We start from the raw sequence: 23,206 nt of genomic DNA, 5'->3' as shown, positions 1-23,206 counted from the left end.
CAGGAATGTTCTTGAAAAAAGACATAACACTTCTGTCCCACAAAACATGGCAGTTCCTTCCTCACTTCAAAGATTTTCTTATATTGAGAAGGTTCTGTTGCAGGTTTTTTATTATTTTGATTACAATAATATTTATTATGATTCATTATTATGTTTTGGTTTGGGTTCCTATCTCTGGAACATTCAAATGATGTTTCAAAAAGAATCTCTGGTTATATAATGATGACAAAATTTCAGACTTTTAAGTCTTGCTCCTTCTCCAAAAGTGACACACATATACAAGATTTTATATATGTAGATACACATTTGTACTTCTAGTTTTGCATTTTAGTTTAGCTTTTTTTTTAGTTTCAGCACTATGTTGGGTTTGGGGGGAAGAATTTTTGAACAGAGGATCATGGCATACATGTTGGCATTTATTAATGTCATAAGAGACCTGACAACTTTCCTGCAGCCCATTATCGAGCATCCCACCAGTTCTGCTGTTGGCATAGGAGCACCAGAAGGCAAAGCCATGCTGTTGTACTTATTTTTTCCAGCCAGAGGGGAGTAGCTCTTAATCTACTGCTGAAGGTATTGACTTCACACGAGCAGAAAGGTGACACCAGTATCATCCGTGGGCAAGATCAATGGAAAGGTGAAGAAGTCAAACAATCCCACCTAAATACAAGAGGGCCACGTTAAAGCCACTGTAAAATCAGATAACATGGATTTGATTGAACAGCATGGGGGAGAAAACGTGATGTGCTGGGCTAGCACTTAACTTCACTAACCAATTTAAACCCGTGCTCTCCAGATTTGATTATCCACATAACTATTTGGAAGCACAACGCCATCACAGGAAAAGGTGTACAGGATCTCTCCAGTGCTATATAATTAAAAGCAAACATTGATCATTTGACTGTAGAGGCCAGAACCTCTGTGAAATACAACTTCATTGAACAATAAATTCAATTGCAAATTTACTAATTATTTTAAGATTAAAGCATGTTGCATTACACACACAGAGCTACGTACTCTGACCGCTAGCAGAAAGTATTCATTACAAAAGCAGTCATGCTTCAGTGACAGCAATTATCATCTCATACTTGTTAAATGCCACACAAAATGAGACTTGCTTCAGATGGTTTCATTTCAGCCCACCTGACCTGAATCAAACTAACGATGTACTGCAAAAGCTACACTTACGCAATAGCTGACAACACCAGTTGATTACTGTGTGGTCTTTTCATGGGCTTTAGTATGAAAACAGCAGATTGAATACAAATAACAACTTTAATTTTATCTTTATTTTAAAAAGAAATCATCCATGCCTGCATCCATCATGGAAAAGCAATTTTACAGATTTCTTTTCAACAGATGTAGCTTAGCATCATTTTAAAGACTGCACTTCAGATTTGACTTACTCCAGGTTTATAATATTGAATTACATTTATTAGCAACAGTTGATTATAAGTGATATATTCAGGATGAACAGATTTCCTAATTTAAAATGTGTAAATACAAACTGTAAGAAAATGGTTTGAACCTGCACATATTCAAGGGCACTTGGTATAACAGTAATCAAGCCTCCTGTATTCATGCTGAAGCAATGGCTCCCAACAGATCCCTGCCATTTGATTCAGCTATTTAAGTTAGAGGTTGGAAAAAACCTTTTCCTACAACAGGGTAGGAGATTCGGAGGATTGCCATGCTTGAGACATCAGTTACTTTTTCTGTCAAGATTCTAAAAGAGCCCCAAGCATGCTGCAGCTCTCTTTGAGAATGACAACAGAAAACAAGTGTGAATGAAAGGCTGAGTAGTTGCCAAGACCTACCTGGAAAACAGCATTTACCTTTCCACTAATTAGAGCACAAAAATGAGCTGCCTTCCCAGGGCCTGTACAGGGGTGGGCTCTCAGGCAGCTTTTCTGAAACACAAACCAAACTAATAAAGGAGGTCTCCTGGAAATCTTTCTCCTCTCATTTCATACATGTTTCTAAAGCCCATTGAAGCTGATTTTTCCTTGCCATTTATATCCAGGTAACAGGGGAGAACTAAGGGCTCTTCTCTCAGCTGCCGCCTATTCCAGGTGTTTGGCAGAGCACAGATTCAGTCCCTTTTGAATGGCAGAGAAAACCTTCTCAAGAGAAGAGAACAGACTGAGTTAGGTTTAGAAAAGTGCTGATGAACTACAGATACTAACTTTCTTTAGCATATAATTCACAGATTTGATTGAGACTGATAAAATCAGTAATACATCAAAGTAAAAAAAATCCCTCTAAACTCTCCATCAACAGGATGTGTTGAATTACCAAACTTAAAATGTTTGCATTTTCCTCTCAGCTCTGTATGTATGAAATTCTGTTTAGGAGTTTGCATAGCTTTTATGTTAGGAAGCAAATTTTTTCTGAATTATATAATCTAACCTGTTAGAACAAGATCTTTCAGGGAAAGCTGAGACCTTAAAGTTAGTTAGTGAAGATGTGAAAGCTCAGTTTCAGGGAACTAGAGATGATATCCCCATTTTCAGGTACAATTTCTTGCTCATTTCTTTGTCTAAATATGAAGGAAGTATCTGGAACAAAACATTTAATTTCTGCAAGACTGCCCCACCCGAACACACGAACAGCCTTTTGGTCAATAATACCCTCCTGCAACTTGATGATCACAAAAACTGTAAGCAAGCTAAGACTTATGAGAGTTTAACTTTCTGAAGGCAACCTTAAGACTCAATATGCAGTCCCTTTTATTGTTTAAAATGTGATATTACGTATTTGGGACAAAAGCTGCAGTTTTGGGAGCTTTAACATTATATACAAATATAGCACCAGTCTATAGTCAGACAAAAGGAACAACTGATACTGTTCAGCAGATTTCTGTGTGGAGAGCTCCCACAGGAGCTCATGGAACCTGCTCAACAGTCTATTTTAAAAGATGTGACTGTCTTGAAATGCTGATATTTTTCTGAAATATTTCTGAAAAGACATTTTGTGTTTCCATAGAAGTACTGAATGTCTGTATTACTGCATCAACATTTCTTACACAAAACTGGTGAAAATAACTCTATTCTAAACCAGTGAATTCAGTCAATAAATGGCAGAGTTTTGCAATCCATGCCTACACAGCTCTCCCTGGTCTGGAAATTCAGATCAGTAATCAACTGGCTGAAAACTTAACTCCTCACCATGTTTTTTCCTCTCTGCTCCCCCGACACCACGTCTTTTACACCTGCAAGGAAACCAGATTTGATAATAAACTACAATACAGCTAGAAATTGGTGCAGCAAGCAATTTAGATCTGACCATGCTGATGTCCCACTCCATTGACATGTTTGACCTGAGCAAGAAACAAGACAACAGGCCACTGTCTTTAACTATGGCAGTGATGAAATAAGGAGGACCTGCCTGCTCCAAAATGTGTCAGGGTCAAGTGCATTGGAGGAGACTGATGCACATAATTAGCTTGGGCTATTTGCCTCCGACAGCCACACTTGCACTTCAGAAACTACTGCTCACCTTAGACACTTATTCAGTACTTGTATTTGTAACCAAAGCTCAAGAGAGGCTGAGCGAGCACCTTGAAAGCTCAATCTAAAGGAATAGTTTACTGTAAGAACATTTATTACTCCAAAGCAAACTGGTTTTTAGATACTTCATGACTATCAAATTACAGCTGATAAAGCCAAACTTGAGAAGATAAAATAAGTGGCAAAAGGAAACAGATAATTTGCTGTCCCTTTTCTTTCTCCCTTTCCCAGCACCTTTAAGAAGCACCACCACAAGGAGTAAAGGCAAAGAATAGTGCAGAAGATGCTACATTCAATACATTTGGGTGAGAATCAGCATGGCACTGCAAGTAAACAGGCCTCAACATATAATTGGATTCCTACAAAAGAGCCTTCAGAAGGCACTGAGGAACCCAGAGATAGAGAGCCCTCAGGCACCCACCCACCAACACACTGGCCACTCTTTTCTGAACCATTGACTTGAAAGTGAATTTGAACTTTTTCTCAATAAATTTATAAATTCATATAATCAAACATGCCATACCAACAAAGCCCTGTCTTTTATTGCCTCTGCAGCACTGCCTATTGTTTCCCAAGCAACTTCCACCCCTGCTCAGTTCAGCCATGCCCTTCTACTCCGCGTTTATTTCACAGAAACAAAAAGGTAACCCTGCCGGCTCTAACAGTTTATGTGATTTTATAGGTACAATCTGAACAACTAATATAAATGAAGCTTGAAACTAATTAAAACAACATAAACATGGCACATGTTAGAATGAGAAAATGGTTTGGGTTGGAAGGGACCTTAAAGATCAACTCATTCCAATCCCCGGCACAGACACCTCTTCCACTAGACCAGTTTTTCAAAACCTGGATTTTTTTTTTTCCTTCCTTCGAAAGAAGAAGGGCAATTTTTTCAGTTATTTGCTTCTGTATAATTATAATCTTCACATGATTTTTGTATTAGACTGGAGCTTCGTATCAGCTGAGAGATAAAGGGAAAGTTTTATCTCTGACAGCTACTCAGAGAAGCTGCAAATCAGTTTTCTTAAATGGATGTCATAAGGCAAATGCTAAAATTCATTGTGGGCTGACTTTGAGATTTTATAAGAAAAGTCTGCTACTTCAGTCACTTCCGTAATGACAATATTTTACATCTAAATTGATGTAACAACGGAATGCCAGTAAGGTCCATCCATTGGGATCAGGACTGAACAAACACACGGAAAAGGACAGTTTGCCTTCAAGAGTGAGATGCCAACAAAGGACAGAATTTCCAGGTGAAAAGAGTTTATGTTTATGTTACAAGTATCTTATTAGCTTCAAATAAGAACATGAGTCTTCTGAACATGTGCTTGAATTAATTATGGTGGCATATCACAGTAGGGAGAGTATCCAGAAAAATTATTTTGGATGAGTGAGCATATTAATAACTTCTATACGTATGTGCTAACTAGTTCTAAATAGAGACAACCCAAAATTAAATAATTAATTCATAGGAGAGCAAAACTCTTCTATGTGTTAGTACATCAAATTTCCTTGTAAGAAATGTACAACTAATAATTACAACTCTACTAGAAAGTCTTACAGGAAAAAATAATGCCTTTAGTGAAAAGAATAATATCTCAATTTTTAAAAATAACCAAACAAAAAACAAGGAACAGAAAGAAGGAAGTAGATATTTCATACTCTATAGGATCCCTAATTGTATTCTCGTCCCAGACCAACCTACTGGCAAGAAGGGAGACATGAAACAATAGCGGTGATACCACATACTTCCCTACCAGACAGCGTGCCTGAATTTCCCAGTGCACGTGTAACTCTAATGACATTGGTAATAGCTGTGCTAATTAATGCAATATCAGCTTCCATTCTTCAAACAAACACTTCACATCTGCAGATGTATCCACAGCGCCATTGCCAGCAACTTCCACGACCAGATGGAAGGAGGGAGCACATGCAGACACTTCCAACAGAGGAAAACTACATTCTCTTCAAGAAATTATCCTCAGAAGAGGATATGATGCACATGTTCTTCAACTCGTATGTTTTACCAAAGAGTACGCACTTCTCATAATGAATCATATTGTGACACGGCAAGAATTGCCAGTCAGAACTAAAAAAAATTGTGAACGCTAACCTCCAGTCACATTTCTCAATGCTCCTTAAATTAGATTTGAGAAAAAGGAGATCAGGTTTATATTTTCTTTCCTCAATTTTTTGTGCATAGGAGAATTTGCGATGGATTACATTCACAGACTGCAGAAATATGCTCAATAAATTATTTCGGTGTTTGCAGCTAAATTTTCTGCAACTTTTTAAATCTAGAAACATAACATGTAAGCAAGAAAGACTGACTGCCCTCCAGTTCTTAACCAAAACAGAATCTGAATGGCACCTTGAAAAGTCAGTATTTGTGCAGGTTCATTGAATGCAGTGCCATCAGCTGCTGTGTGGTGAAGTTACCACATCTCAACTGAGCCTCGGTAGGTTCTCCATCATCAGCCTTATGTTATGCCTGGTGCAGGACAAGGGAAAAAAAATCCCAGTTTTAAAGAAATGGAGACAAACAATAAAAAGAAATAAAGTAAATACACTTTATGGTATTTGGAGAAATTACTTTTCTTGCCTCATTTTTCACTTTTATGGAGACAACACACAATTTGGAGTCAATGTGCTCTTCAAAACTAATTGGCTGAAAATTTGGGATTTTTATCTTTTTTTTCCCATCCCCAAATTTACATTTGCATTGCCAGCTTTATGTAGTTACTGCAGCAATGTTGTCATTTACTGTTTTATCCTAGAATCACACTTCAGCCTTTCACAGCCAAGTCTCTAGTATGATAATCAAGAATCCAGTTGCTCCTTATACAAATATAAACCTGAAGTAAGTTCAGCTGAGTTTCTCCAGCTTTACTCCCATGGGAAATTAGACTTTGACACCTGACCATACGTATTCTAGACACTGGTTTTGGCAATATCAGTTCATTTTAATCTCATTTCCCAAGAGAAGAGCAGTGTCGATAACATGATTAGAGCTACCAAGTCATGTCAATATGCGTTGTGCTGCATTGTTGGAAGATCTCAATAAAACCATTTCTAAGCTATGTAGACAGGCAGGCAGCTGCATTTCTAATAAAATATTTTATATTCAAAGACTAAAGTCTTATTGAACAACAAATGCATAATTTACTCCACAGGAAAAGTGGCCTTTTAGGGTACCTTGAAAACACACCGTTCTCTCCACTCCCACCTTCCTTTCTGCTTTTCTTTCACTCACTGCAAAATACCGAGCAATTAAGCAGGTTGCTATATTTGGTGTGCCCAAACTTCACAGGTTGATAGCATAATGATTTTAATAACCACTTTAAATGTAACATAGTGACAAGCTGACACCCGAGGTTTGCATCCTGCAATTTGATTTTTCCAGAATTCTTCTGTTATGCCTCAGGAATAGCAATATGATTAGGAATAATTTCTTGTTAGTGCTTCTTACTTTTAACTTCCCCCCCCGCTTCTTTTTTCCTCCCACTATAAACATTGAAAATGTACTAAATACAGGCTCCCTGGTAGGTACCAAAAGTTGACTCTTCTACAAAGGCTCCTGGTACTACCTTCGTCAAAAGGAATGAACTAACATTACCAAAGGCATTCAAATCAAAGGCAGTTATAACCTTTGTGAAAATATGAACATTAATACATGTTCATACCATCAGTGTTATAATATTTCAGCACTATAATACCAATAAGCATTTCAAAAAGCACTTGCAGAGCATCAGAGTTTGCTTCCATTTACAACAGCCAAGACCCACACCACAGAAAGAATTACCATATCCCTTTGCCCTCACAAGACCATGAAGCAAAATATTCTTGAGTGCTTTACAGTGTGAAAGCGTCAGTGCTCAGCAGCCCAGAGAGTGAAACTGGAATCACTCACACGCAATGTGACCTGTTTCTTGGTCAGGAAAAAGGTAACGTGACAGGAGAGATATGAAATGGTGCTTAGCTGTCTAGGATACTTGGGAGAAATACCGATCTCATGTCAGATGCTGTGTATTGCCACAGCCCTCAGAGACACATTTGATGTATTATTTCTCCTTTTGATATTTTATACAGCACTTTTCCCAAGTTTAAGGCATTTTGATCCATCCTTGTGTTTTGACACTGGTTCTCCAAGTTCTGTATGTGTACTGAAAATAACTTTAATTGGAAATGCAGTATACAGAGAGTTGGTGTTTAGCACTGTCGCGGGTTCGGTTTGTAACCGGGCGGAAACACCAATTTAGTGTAGTGGTTTGGTCCAAAATACTCATTACTGTTTATCTGCCGTGAGATAAGAATTAGGAGAAATGCAAAGCAGGCACCAAACTTGAAAGAATATAAAGAAGTTTATTAACAGACCTAAAAGAAGAAAAAAAAATTATACCACCTTCAGAACTCTCCTCCTCCCCCCACCTTCCTCCCTTCTCCCACTGACAATGTGAAAAGACAACCCTTAAGATGTTCAGTCTGTTTACCACTTCCATAATAACCTTGTTCAGTCCATTTAGAAAGAGAAGTCTCTTCTTGCTCATGCTATGAAAACAGTATCACAACGAGACAGCCGCCCACTTCCAAATATTGTTCAGTCCATTTAGGAAGAGGAGTCTCTCTGCCTGCGTGTGAGTCCTTTCCCCCGACTTGCAGCTTTTCCCGCAACTGCTTTCGAGGGTCCACTCTTGAAGTTTTTTGGGGTACAATTTTAAGGTTGAGCCGTTCAGAAACAAAAACAGAGGCCCTTCTCCTTCCCTGGGAGCAAAGGGTCTTCATCATCTTCATCGTTAGGACTATCTCTGGGAGCATCTCTAGGAACTGAGGTTTTCTCCTTTCCCATTTGGAGCAAAAGTCCTCATCTGGTTCATCTCTAGGGACTGAGGTTTTCTCCTTTCCCGTTTGGAGCAAAAGTCCTCATCTGGTTCATCTCTAGGGACTGAGGTTTTCTCCTTTCCCATTTGGAGCAAAAGTCCTCATCTGGTCAATCTCTCCCTGTCCAAACTTCTCATGAAATTACAGCTGCGTCAGCATCTGCCTATCTCAGCGCAGGTGCTTCTGCTCACGAGTTGAACACTCCACCCCCCATATCTTCATGAAATTACAACAGGATACTCTGATATATCATAGCTTCACAACAGAATTTCAGCTTTAAGCATCTCCTCTCTCTCTTCCCTCAGGTTTTCAGCTCTTCACAGCAATAAAAAGGGTTAATCTCACCTCGGCCTTGCAGCTTTGCAGCTGGAATGTTGAATTTTTCTTATCGCAGTGGAGAGGGGGGAGAGCCAAGACGCTCCGGCTGCCCGCTGGGCCCTGCTCGGGCCCCGCAGCCACCTGTGCCAGCGCCGGAAACGAGAGAGAGCTTGGAGGGGGAGTTTGCCTATTCTTAAATGTGGATCACAGAGGTGATCACAACTTTAAGTGGCTTAGAGAATTGTCCATATCCAAACTGGCCAGCTGATAGGTTCTATCAGTTCCCGGAGGAAACTGTAAGCACCCCTTAGCAAGGACGTCCCTTCCGGGACTATGCTTGCTAACCTATGACAAGCACATTTCCACCACCTGCAGCAAAGTTCACAAAGTGTTTCACTGCTGCCTTTTAGATGAGAATGGGTATAATAAATTTCCCATTTTAAGAATGCACATGAAAACCAGAGAATCACTAAAAAAACACTACATATCCATCTTTGACATATTCCTGCCTCTGTACAAGGTTTTAAGAGTTCTCTACATTGTCAAGGTGAGACACATGTAAATTTTTTTGCTCAAGTCAAGTCAAAGGGAGTACTTCAGAATCACTGAACACCATTTCATGAAATGTCTGGTTTGCTATGATTATATATAATACATTTATGACTAAGAATACTCATTTACTCATCTATTTTTCAAGGCAGGTAAATCTTCATTGAATTTACAATGTCAGACTTCCTCACATATAAGATCACCATAATATCAAGACTGCATCATAAATAATGTAGCAAATTCAGAAGGAATACAAATGATACATAGAGAAAGCATTTTTCCATCACCCTGATTTCATCATCCTTAAAGAACTTAAAAATGTATCTGAGCAATTCTCAGTAATGTACAAGAAGCACCTTATGAAAAACATTTTAAGGTCTTTAACTACAGAATATTTACCCCTGTTTTTCTGCATCTGATCTTGAAATAATTACACCTCTGCTAACACCACAAGTTTTCTGGAAGATGCAGAAAAGCTATAAGAAGTACTTAGAAAGTACTTTAATGCCATATTCATGTTCTAATGATGATTAACCAAGGCTGCTTTATATGCAGCATATACTCTGAGAAATCAGTAAAACTCATATTCATTCAAAGTACATTGGGAAAACAGCAGTCTACAAAAAGTAGCATTTGCTAGTTGCATATGATGAAACAGACCTCCAGTTTAAACAGTCTGCTTTATCATACATGTTTTACATTTTCAAACACCCTTATTGGCATTTTATTGCTGTATCGGAAATAATCAGGTGTAATACTTATGGTCAGGCATTAATTATTGCCTTTAAATTGTGTGTAATGAACAGCTAATGAAAACACTTAGATGGTTCTCTGCCTTGAGGAAAAACTTACTATTTTTTTAACACATAACAGGATTCAGTTGCCTTAGCAAGCCTGAGATGAGGCAGTATTTTTGATTCTCTTGAGTGTCTGTAACGTGAAGGACCTACAGAACACCCACACATTTCTGGAGCAGTAGCTGCCAGCCAGACAAAATATTTTAGAGCACTGAATACATTAGATTTTCTATTTATAGACAGCTTAGTCCACCCATGTATTTAATTTTCACTTTGGAAGTCTGTTAAAAATATTTCTGGCAACCCACAACAACTCTTCTTGACCTAACAACACAAAAAAAATCTAGAAGACAACACTTGTCTCAAAATAAGAATTGTAGAACCATGTCCTGATACCCCTTGCAACTGGGGTTATTTTCTTTCAACAGCCAGCTGAGCATAGATGATTTTTTCCCGAGACTGGTAAAGCCTCTGACTAGTAAATGCCTGGTCTTACCTGGGGAAAATGCTTAATATGTCATGTTAAAATTTTGCTTGAATACAATATCCACTTCCATTTTGCAATAAATATATTAATGCCCATATACAGCAAAAATTTGCAGGTGATCCTTCCCAAGATCTTCTGTCTTTTGTTTTATATAATATTTATCTTGGCTTATGAATGCAATAATAACCACCTCCAACAGCATATTTCTAACTGCTAAAATCTCAAGTATAAACTCACATCCATGTTTTTAACTCAGAACTGCAAATCTTGGCAGCTAAATTAATTTAAAAATTTTGCAGTAGTATTTACTTGTAAAAGCACATTACTCTATGTTTAAAATACGAGTTATGCAATGCTTGGATTGCTCAAAGATGCTGCTCTGCAAAGACTTGACTGACTGACACAAACTTCCCTCTCAGGCCCACTCCCTGTTCCTCAGGCAGAAGGCAGGTGCTCATCCCAGTTGCATGGAACAATACCCTTTCCATCTATTCCCTCTGTGTTTCAGAGCATTCGGGTCAGGTATCCACACTTCAGATTCCCATTTTTTGGCTCAATGGCAATTTTTAACTGTTTCTTGCTCAACCAGATCCAGGCTAAAGTTATCAGCTCAAATACCATTTTCTGTTTGTGTAAGTAATTCAGCAGAACACTTGACATTGATTTCTCACCTACTGTTTAAGTGCCACAGGGAAAAACTACAGAGCATTGAAATGCTAAATCCAATCTATATCCACTTCAACAATAGCGACTACAAATTAATCTAACTGCTTTCCCAGTTCTTTCAAATGCTGTGAACACCCTCCTCCAAGCCCACAAATAATACTGCAGAGGTACTACCAAAGTACAGGTTTATATAAAAAAGAGCCTGCATGTTTCAGAAAGAACTGGGGCTTGGAGGACAAGTGTGAATGGCAGTTCAGTCAAGAGAGCAACGTTTCTGTCTTTGTTAATGGAAATTAATAGGAGACAATTATGTATCCTGTAATCTCAGAAACAGCTGAGATTCTACTGTTTGTCTCATAGAAAGTTCAATATATAAAATCTTTTCATTTCAAACATAAGAGAAGTAGAATCACAGAATCATAGAATGGCCTGGGCTGGAAAGGGCTCAAAGACAATTTTGCTTCCACCCCCCTGCCATGGGCTGGGACATCTTTCACTAGCCCAGGTTGCTGCGAGCCCCATCCAACCTGGCCTTGGACACTTCCAGGGATGGGGCAGCCACAGCTTCTCTGGGCAACCTGTGCCAGGGCCTCAGTGCCCTCACAGGGGAGAAATTCTTCCCAATATCCCATCTAACCCTGCCTTCTTTCAGTTTGAATCCATTCCCTCTTGTCCTACCACTACATGCTCTTGTAAATAGTCCCTCTCTCTCTGTTTCTCACAGCCCCTTCAGATAATGGGAGGCTGCAATTAGGTCACCCCTATTCCAGACTGAACAAGAGGTATTTAAAGGCACAACTCTCCAACTGAAAACTGAAGACCTTTATTTCTGTCCTCAACCAGGAGCACACTGATGGATCTGCTGATGTTCAAAAGACACCTGACACTGCATTAAAATCTAATCATAAGTCTACTACAGATGAAGGATGAAGTTGCCTTTCACTCCAATTCTCAAAACCAAAGCAGAGGAGATATATAGTGGAACACTCAAAGCACATGGTGAAAGGCAATTTTTGGCACTGCAAAGAAGATGCAAAGCCTTGTAATCAAAGTAAAATGTTACAGGCATACAGAGTATAAATTAGAGCTCAGAAACAATTAGGATGGCTGAATTTCATCTTGGTGATCAGGCTCCAGCACTATGAATTAATTGCAACCTATTCAGACTCACACAGTTCTATTTAATAGCAAGAGATTGTGGCTATAGCTGAAGTGTAGATCGGCATCCAGCTGCTAAGGATCCCAGGGACTGATCCCTGCACTGCTGGGCACCCATCTTACTGAGATCGCTCATAGGGATACCACCATTTACCTGCTTGCAAGATCAGATCCCTAGGGCATATACTGATGCCATGATGATTTTTTTGCCTTTTCTTTTATACCCCTTTTATACCTTTTATAACTTCTGTATTCTTAGTGCTTTTTGCCTACATTCTTGGACTTGTTTGTCAAGCTGAGAGACCAAACATTTTAGAAGCTTCGTAGCTAGGGATCAGTGTGCCCCAGACCCCAAGGTCCTCTCCAGAACACATTCTGTAAACTAAGATAGAACCATCCAGGAGAGGGTTCCTTGGGGAGGGGGGCTCACTTGAGCCTCTCAGTGGGGAATCTTTGATAGATATGCTAATTAGTAAAACCTATAATGTTATACCAGATCTTTTGGGGGTGTGCATTTTGCAGTGTGCATGGAGGTGCATTCGAACTGGATGTGGTGCACCTAAGGATCCTTAAAATAAATACCAAGGTAAAACCTCTTTTCCCTTCTAACCATGTTTGATTCTTGATTTTAAGACCAGCAAAAGGCATCAGTATGAGCGGTCTTTGTCCAGAAAGAAATCTAATAACAACGCAATTTAAAATACTCTAGGGTGCAGGTATATAAGTATTATTTCAAAAAGTTACCAAAGAAATATTTTTTGCCTTGCTTAGTTGGTTTCATGAAGTTCATCTTCTTGCAGCTATGGACAAACACATTCAGCATATCTGGTTGCCACTGTCTTATCAAAAATGTCTCTGTCTCAGTAAAAGAAATTACCACACAGAGGAAAGAAAATATTACAAGTAATAGATTCACCAGTTAATTTCTTCCATGCATACAACCATGCTTATCTGAGTGTGGCGCAGGGAAATGTCTCTGACTCACGGAAGCTTGAGCTTCAGATGCTTGGGGACAACAGAGCTAAAGAAATTATCTATACAAAAACAGTCAATGAGAAGCAAAGGTTACACACTTTTCACAGGAATTTATTTTCACCTGCGCAGTGATAAATCTCCAAACTGTACCCCAATGCACAACTCCAGAGCATCGCAGCAGAAAGCCTCTTGTTTGCACTACCTTTTCACAGAATAATAAAGGAGGGAGGAAAACACTGTGCATTGCAATGTTTCTTGTTCTGCTCCTCATCTCTAATTTTGAGGATTTAGAATTATGGAGGAATTAAAAGAAGCCACCATCCCCAAAGACTGGGCCCTGCCCCCAAGCCTGGATTACTTAAAATATGCAAGGGAGGAAATTGTGTTTGCTTTGCTGTGGAAAGCTGATTAATTTGTTAAGACTTCAGGCCTTAAAACTCAGCCTCACAAAGAAACTGTATGGATAAAAAGAATAGTACTTAAACAGTTTATTAAATACCTCAATTATAATGCCATGCCAAGCAACTAACCATATTAGGCAATTTTAAATACAGATACTGAATCTAAATGACAATTCTGGATTCTGACTTCTAAGGTGAGAGTTGCATCAAGGGCTTAACTGTACTTTGAAGTAAAATTCCAAGGATTTTATGAATCCTAAATTACACTGTGTTTATGCTTTGCAGAAAAAAACCCTTTTTTTACCAAATCCAACCTTCTAGCCTGTAACACGTTTTCATTAGATGCTTTCTTTTAACAAAACCTCAATATCTTCATAACAAACATAAAGGAGTTTTTCAATGTCCAACTGCTGTCCAGCATTATATTTCACTGAACGACACCCATACTTATTGCTTGGTTTTAGTGTTACTTGCAGACCCCAGAAAGTATGCAACTGAAACTAGCTAAACCAGAGTATTATTCAGAGTCAACATTAATAAATGGATTTAAGTTCTGAAGTTTGAGAATAACATTTTCTGCTTTCAGAAAAACTGTGATCCCAAAGTTTCTAGCACTGGTAAGGAGTTAAGGCTGATGTTCCCTTTCTCTTACTGACTGCAGTGATCCACTCCACCTACTCTTCATACACTGTTTGTGCCAGCACAAATCAAACCTGTTTGGCTCCTAGGCACTAGGACAACATGGATAAAGGCAAGTAGCATCAGCCAAATAAATCTAAATGCCAGGTAACAGTAGAGAGAAAATATATCATTATTCATATGTCACTTTTCTTAAAGGTTTTAACAGGCTCACATATAATGTGTATTTTTATACATAGTCATATTTGAGCTATTTTACATGAGACACTTGCAGACAAGGTAGGCCTAGACCAACAAGTATGCTTTCAGTGTTTCAGCACTCTGGAGGAGGAAAAGACTATCCACAGAACAAATGCAGCCTTGTACTTCATCAAGTCTTTGAAACTGCAGTTTTCTCACAAGACAAAAGATCCTTCAGTAAAGCAGCACTGCTCTGGTGGTTTGCTTTGTGCATATGCATTTGAGCTGGGCACTGCAGAGTCTCTACTGTAAAAGCTACAGACCACAGCTGGGACCAGAAGAAAATTAACAGTGCTCAGGCAGACCCTGTTTCATCCATTTATAGGGTAGAAAACTCTTAGCAAAACTCCCAGAAACTCTCTGGGAAGCCCTTTCTTTCCTCCAGATGTGTGAGAGTAGAGGGGGAAAAAACCAGACCGGCCAAAACCAAAGCAATCCACGCAGCAATAAAATGAGAGATACTAAGATGGCAAATACCCGTGTAGTTTCCAAATGCTCGGGCACAGTGAAATAAAAAAAGACAGGCAAATACAAATACGCAATCAAAAAGGAAATGCAGAAGTGCAACAACTGGGAGCAGGAGAAAGACAAAAGGGAGGATGCCAATGTCCAAAAGGAAGAGGAGACAGCATGCTAATCCCTGCTCAGCAAAAGGATCCTTGGGATAAGGATTCTTGGGATAAGGACCACTGGCCATTCATTGTATACCCAGTCACCACAATGCAAAACCCTGTATTCAGAACTGGGGTTCTCATGTTTTTGGAAAGTTCTCTCCCTTCTCTCACACAGAAGTTGAAAGAACAAAGGTCTTCAATCCTCTACAAACAGAAAATGAAGCTATTTTTTCCACTCTCTTCGTTCTGTTCCAATTAGCCTCCCAAACGAACCTGGCTTCCCTGCCTTTCCTCTTAACAGTATTAATATAGAAAAGCCTAGGAAACTTCCCTGAGCTGAGTTAGTGCCTGGGGAATTAGTATATTTAATATGAACAGTGCAGTGAGTTTAGCAAGTCTCTAGATAATTGCCTTCAGCAATGCTTCTAACTCCTCTCTGCCGTGTCTCCACCATTAAGAGCATAATTCTGTATTTTGATTTCTAAAACAGTATGATCCTTTATTCCCACAGTTTCCAGACACACACACACATAATCACTACACTCTACTGAAACAGATCCCCAAATTATAATGCCAGGTTTGTCTTTTTTTAAAAAAAAATCCAGACAGCTATTAAAAATATACTAAAATAAAAGAGAGAGAAAAAAATTACACTTCAAACTTTGAGCACTGCATTTTTAATCTATCAGAGTACTTTATTCACTTTACAAACACCTGCAATATCTTCTGCTCTATGTTGCACTTACACATACTAAACCTGATCATTTAGCATGATTATAATTTACTGCTGATTATAACCATCACTAAATCAACTTAGAACATTACATTGTTTTGACAAAAGCTGATGCCTGTCTTTGCATGAACATCCCCACACCTCTGATATATTTATTTTTGGAAACAATTTTCAGAAAAACTATACCCAATTTTGGTCCCACTGTCTTGTAAAATTGTCTCCATATTGGGCTGCCAAATTTTCCATATGTGAAATCCAGAAAAATATGTATTACATTTAGGATTGCACCTGAGTTTGACCAGATTAACCACTACCAGATGACCTCATACTACAGTTACATAAAACTTGGAATTTTTAAACTTTATTTATTTGGAGATGCAGATTTTTTTTGCATGACCAAGGTTTTAGTAGCACTCTAAAAGCTGCACACATATTTTAGCTATTTTAAAAGTCAATAATCTACATTGGCATTGACAAGTTTATTAACATAAACTGCAAAGTTAAATGCAAATTTTTCTTGGTTGTAATTGCAAATTCTATGTGTTTTATAAATTTTCTGAAAATCCTCTACTTATCTTCCAAATAAATTAAGGGAGAGAAGGACAAACACATCAGGACAGACCAACGATACCTCTCATTTAATATCTTGTCACCAATACTAGAAGATCTTTTCCAGGTCATTAAAACCATTTCATTAAAGATGCTAGAAAAATAACCATTTTCTAAGAAAATTTCTTATTCCTCCTATCTACATTTTTTGGTTTTAAATTTATTTAAAGAATGGGGGGAGGAGGGCGTTTACTCCCTTCCATTTTCATATTTCATCTCCTGTAATTGCAGATCTAAAGGCAGAGACACTTATTTTTCTTTAATCATGCCCTTGGCCTCAGTGGTATTCTGGTATTCTGTCATACTGAATTACCCATGACTTCAAGCTCTTCTCTCAGTTTTGGTTGTCATGTCCTTCAGTTTCAATGACTGTTCATTCACTGCTGCATCTGAACAATTTTACAAAAGCCCTAATTGCTGTAACTCAGGGGGAGAGTAGGAGCCCTCATTATTTATGCACAAGGGAACAGACTCCTCTGTACCTCCTGCCTTTAATAAAAAATGACACAAAAGCCTTTTCAAATCCAAAATTACTTTCAGACTTTTCTCACCTTGCACACTTTTTAAAAATGGATTCAAAACCTGTTAGCAAAAGCCTTTTAGAGAAATCAGGACTAAAACTGTAATTAATACATCTACATAAATGAGCAATAGTATCAAGCTACACATTAAAGTTGGCACTGGAGTTTTCGCAGTAATTCCTGCAGTACCTAATGTTAAAATTTGCAGAAATTTAAAATCTAATGTACTTCTGTTCATCTCAACTAGAAAATTACCATGTTTTCAATAGAAGTATATCACCTTTTTGTATTTCTTTTGCTCATTTGTTCTGAAAGAAATTCATGAAGTTATAAAAAATGTTTTAAGCATCATGAATCTCCACAGGGATATCCAGATCTTTTCCACGCATGGCATTTTTATGAATGTATATGCCCACAGAATATTGTCTGAGGATAAAATACTGACTTCAGGATAAATTATTTCCCCTGGATGAATTCTACCATGTAATGTTTATTTACTTAGACTTAACAATTTGCATGTCAATAGATTATAAATGCAAAAAGAAAAAATAATCTAAAAGAAACATGAAGTCAGTTATTCAAAATTAATTATTCAAGCAACTACAGTGTATTTAGATAAGCCCTATTTACAGCTCATTAAGAGCTGACCCAACTTCAAAAATTCCTATGTTCTCCACTTCTGCATGAAGCATTAATAAAACCCAATTGACATCACGATGAGAAATGAGCTGTCTAAAGTGGTCTTTAGGTGATTTGTCTAATGGAGAGCCTCACCTCACTCCTATGAAAGTTCTCCAGGAATACAGTTGGACTTCCCATAAAACTTGTGGGCAAGACGAATGTATGGAAATTTCTTGCAGCTTTGCTCAGCAACTCTTCATCAATCATGGCTGATAGAAATCTGGAAGGTTTCCTTCTATTCTCAGCTCTATCTTCAAGATCTGAATTCTCATAAGAACAGAAATTAATGTTTCCAGGAAGCTCTAACAACCAACCAATATAAAAGAAAATACTCTGATCCACTTTTAATGAATCAACTCTTGGGAAGCAAAGCCAATGATTTATATAAGAAGAGATTGAAAAAATTGTAGTAGAACTCAGTAAAAACGGTTGTTAAATTTTGTCTTCATACATGCTAACTACAAATTGTTCTCTTTTAGCCTTTGTGTAGTTTTTTTCTGACAGTAGAGGTTGCAATAAGAGAATTACTTCATCACAGTTCCCATTTCTAGGAAGTACCACGTAGCACTTGACCGTGCTGGGTGCTCTACCCATTAACTGGCAGCCTCAAACAAATCAACAAAAGGACCCAGCTGGTCAACCAAAGAGAAACATAAAATGAGAAAAGAATCAAAAGATGTTTCTGTTGTCACGTACCATCCTTATACCCCTTCAGTCTTCACCTATGCTTCTCACCCTTCTGTCTACCTGCAATCTTTCTATCAGACAGCATCCAAACACACTGCTCACAGTTTGCCATCGGATCCAGATGGCTTTTACCAGTAATTGATTGTGCTCATTACTTTTAGAAGAATAGTGGGATACATCATGCTCCAGGGAGATAGAGCTGTGTGCGAAGTACAGGCTCTGGCTCAACAGAAAATAGACCCATGTCTGTTTTCAAGGTACATTGTTCTTCACTGTAAGCAGCAAAAAACCAATTCCTATGCTGTTAACCATACAGCTCTGAATTTACCCATTTTGCTTCCGCTCTGCTAAATAAGCACATAGGTTTCATCAATACTTTGTACCCAGTCAGTGCCCTACAGAACTTCATTACATCAGCCAAATTTGTAATACCATAAAAATGACACCAAGCTAATCTGACATGGTCTGTTTTCTATAAACCCATGCTGATTAGTAATAACTATATTTCCCTTGTTTAATTCTTTATTAATTGAGTCCTTTAGAAACCATTCCATTATTTTCCCGGAGACCAATGTCAGGCTGACAGACTTATAATTATCTGGGTCTTCCCATTTAGCCTTTTATTGGCACAACATTGGATTTCTTCTCATCATCTGGAACTTCCCCAACACTCTACAAAAAAAAAAAATCAACAGCAATGACTCAGAGAATTATTCAAACAGATTTTTTATAACTCTCAGAAACTCTCAGTTCAAACTTGTTGACTGCAAAATGCCCAGCATTATTATCCATTATTAAGAATCCTTAGTTACAATTTTAATGAGACCTTGTCATGCTCTTCTGCTGCCTTTTCCAAATACAGAACATCAATACTTACCCAGAATTATCTTTTTAAACTCTTCTATTTTTCATTCCTATGGCATCATTCAAACACTTTCCATTTTCATAACTAATTAAGTAATCATACTTTAAAGTTACAATTAATTAGTTTTATTTATATATATTTATATATTATTTTTCTATATAAAAGTCTAGTACAAATGAAAAGAGAGTAGTTTACAACATTGATCCTACCTCACCACTGATTTATTTAGGGTGTATTTATATACATATACAATATATTTGACGTAGATAATGCATATACATGTGTATTATAGATACATGTATGTGTGTATGTGTATGTTTACACACACACATTCCTCAGTAGATGTCTACAATTTCTAGATTCTGATTCATACTTATTAAAATCAACTAACCCTTGGCTTTTTGTTTTTAGTTTATTGTTTTTATTCCTTGCTTTCAGTGAGTTCTCTTTTTGAACAGCAGTGTCCCAATTATTCTCAAAGCCGGCCCCTTCAGTGCCCTGAGCACACAGACATATCTATGCACATCACATACACACATAGATCTTCTAAACTCATTCTAGCAGCTTAGAATTCAGCTAACTCAAGTTCTTTTGTACTTTGGTTAATTACTCCCTTTGGTACTTAAACCACCACTAATTTTGTCTTCATCTGTGAAAATGAGGCCTAACACAGAATTCTCTCAAAATCTGATTTCATAGAAGGAGATAAATCATTTACATTTATGTACATCATATATATATATATATCTTTTTTTAAAAGAAATAAAAACAATACTGTTAGAAGGCAGTGTGATTCCAGTAACACTGTAATTGAAGTCTCCCATAACAGTGATTTTTCTTCCTACACATTACAGGAGGAACTGGCCTGTAGCTCTCTACTGGTGGCCTTCTGCACATGGTGAGTTAGATCTGCATTTTACACATTACCGATTAGATAGTGGAGCTGTGAATCATTCCAGAGAGTTAATTCATAAAGATACCACATATTTAAGCCACCACTTCTCTTCTTCCCTCCCAGTGCTATTTAAATATGTTTTCAGCCTTTCAATCATTTGAATTTTCCCATTAGGCTAGATTATTAGCAACCTGATCAAATGTATTATAAATTAGGGATTTCATTACTTTTATTTATTGCAGGCACTTAACATTTGCACAAAGACAAAGCATTCCTTCTTTTCATCTTCTTTGATGTATTGATTAATGTTGTTTTCCAGGACCTTGATTTTGTGCTAAATTAATGCTTTTTCTCCCTTTGAATGTGTTCTTTTCACTGCTCCCTTGGCTAAATTTTCCTTTCTAAAAGACCAACTCCTCTTATGCAGTAAACTTCCACCAGAGACTGGCCCAACATCACATCTCAAATCCCATATTTTACAATACTGTTCTGTGCAACAGTTCATGTCAAGAATATTTCTTCACCCACAGGACAAAAAGTCAGTTGGGTACTACTTTCCTTTGCCCTTTTTCTAGTTCTGCAGTGAATTTTCTGAAGTGAATGATTGTCACTATGGTAGGATAAAGACAGAACAACCTTAGTACATTGAGAGCCTGGGGAAGACAGAAGTTCAGGAAAGGCTCAGTTACCCATTTTGAATATGACAAACCAGGCAAGATAGATTAGGAGGACAAATATCATAAACACACGGCTAAAAACAGATCACTGCTCAATACTGTTTATCACATTAGCGATTCCTGCTATGATTTTGTACTTCTCACCAATTGTACCATTTCATGTTGCCTGCATTACTTCTGATACTGCCAGACAGATTCCATCTCATGGCATTTTTAAAACATGAAAGTCCTTAACACCTTTCTTGTTTTCCTTGTTACAAGACTTACTTTGATCTTTTTTGTAATTTTCCACAGCTTCATTAAGAACTGTGAAAGAGCCACACAGGACTTCAGTATTTTTTTAAAAATCATGCTAAATCATGGTACAGTAGAAGTTATGAAAATACCATGAAAGCAACAACTAACACTTTTTTGGCTTTTTCATACAAAACCAGCTAAACACAGTATGCTAAGGCAGGGCAGGAAACATCACCCACACTCAGCTGGATTAAAGGACCAGGAAAAAGGGAGTGCAAAACCAGCTCCAAAGGCAGCCTGCATTAAGTGAATTCAAATCTGCTCCTGGTGACTTGCAAAAAAAGGTCTGTGCTATGGTGCCATAGGTGGCTTTATGCCGCGAATTCCAAATTTTCCCTGCAAGCAAAAAGAATAATGCCTGCCCGAGAATGATTCTATTTTGATATTAATACATGAATTCTGGTGTGCAGTAGGAAAAATTTATTGGGACATTAGCATAAGAACACTACTCCTCTCTCTTGTTATCAGCGTAGCCCCTTCAAGCTTTCTCCAGGTATTCCAAAGCCCTGGATAAGCATTTTGACACCACAAAAGTCCAGGTTGTATGAAGATTACAAGCGCTCACACTTACAAAAACAATGCTAATCCCATTAGGCCACAGACAACCACAGATAAACCAATTCTCATGCTTCAGAGAAAAGCTATGACACGCTGTAAATTATCACATATCCAATCATGCTGTTACCAAACTATTCCAATTTTAGCATATAGCGAGCATAATTTATTCAGATAAAACCTAAGGCAGGAAAACTATATTATAAAAATAGTATGCCTGGGAAATTGGGGCATTTATTATTAACATATAGAGAGACTTGGCCTTCAAGGCGTTGCAAAAATGCTTTTTCTTATTATATTGCTTTTTTGAATGCTACCTAAGGGTGCACTTCGCTTTTCAATAGTCATTTCTTTGCATAACACAAGACTTACTTTACAGTTTGAGAAACTGTTTTTTAAAACAGCATAAAAGAAAGAAAATCACCCTAACTCTGGATGGCAGATCCTACATACACCAAGTGAAAAAAAAAACCAAAACGAACCAAAAACCAAAAACAACCAATCAACACTAATTCATAAACAGGCAAGATTTTCATAACAGACATTGCAAAAATGCACTTGTTTATCCCCTGTAAATAAACAGGCTATGAAATCCAATCATTATTTAATTGCACAAACAGTCTATGTGGCCTCTGGGCTATACAGATGTATTTGAAGGATTTCTTTCTGTTCTGGACTCAATACATGTTGCAGATACCTTAAATTCTGCTGTTTTGACATAAAAGGAACATCACCTAAAAATTATTATTTATTACAAATGTTCTTATTTTTGCCTTTTCAACTGTAAATTATTTGTAGCTCTTTATTCCCAGCTCCTGAGAAGGTCTGTACAAGCATAAAAGCCACATGTATACCTTGTTCCTTTCCACTTTACCTGCCACTTGTACTCATGTAAACAGTACCTTACTCAGCAGAGGTAGAATGAAAACTACTCTGCTGAAATAAAGAAAAGCCAGCCTTAAGGGTTTTCCTGGATAGAAATGTGTATTATTATATATATTAAGGAAATGGAACAAGGCTTTAAGATACAGTAAATCCCATATATCTGTGCTGTAGCCATTTCAATTATAATCAGGGAGCAACTGTTTTAAAAACATGAATGATGTGGAGAGGATGAATGGTGGGGAGCAGTTACTCATTGTTCTAACACAGGAACCACTCACCAGTTAATGACATTAGCACTAGACCAGTTTAGGATGGAAAAAAAAAAGAGAGGGAGTTCACCGAGGGTGTAATTAAACCCTGAATCTACTTACTGCTACAGGATGCTGTGGATGCTAAAAATGCTGGGGAGCAGATTAGAAAAATTACTATAAGAGAAAAAGGTTTCAAAATTGTCATGAGCTGGCCCGGGCAGCAACTGAACTGCAATGGATTAAGGTTAGACTTCAGCAACTGCATGTGGCCATGGCTAGAGACTGAACATTGTGCTGTCAAAGAAGTCTTGAC

The 23,206-nt window shown here is 37.8% G+C and overlaps 1 protein-coding gene across 1 annotated transcript in view; it reads right to left on the bottom strand.

The window, feature by feature from the left end:
* Nucleotides 1-19,104, bottom strand: part of ZNF804A (zinc finger protein 804A) — a 74,035-nt gene extending 54,931 nt beyond the window's left edge. Inside the window, exon 1 of the mRNA XM_017742786.1 lies at nucleotides 17,875-19,104. Within this exon, the coding sequence (XP_017598275.1) occupies nucleotides 17,875-17,988 (114 nt within the window). The 5' untranslated portion in view covers nucleotides 17,989-19,104. The remainder of the gene's footprint in view (nucleotides 1-17,874) is intronic.
* Nucleotides 19,105-23,206: the final 4,102 nt, after the last annotated feature.

The sequence above is a fragment of the Corvus brachyrhynchos genome, unplaced genomic scaffold, assembly GCF_000691975.1.
Source record: "Corvus brachyrhynchos isolate BGI_N302 unplaced genomic scaffold, ASM69197v1 scaffold98, whole genome shotgun sequence".
Lineage (NCBI taxonomy): Eukaryota > Metazoa > Chordata > Aves > Passeriformes > Corvidae > Corvus > Corvus brachyrhynchos.
Note: the sequence above shows the minus strand (reverse complement) of the source record. Positions and strands in the feature narration are given on the sequence as shown.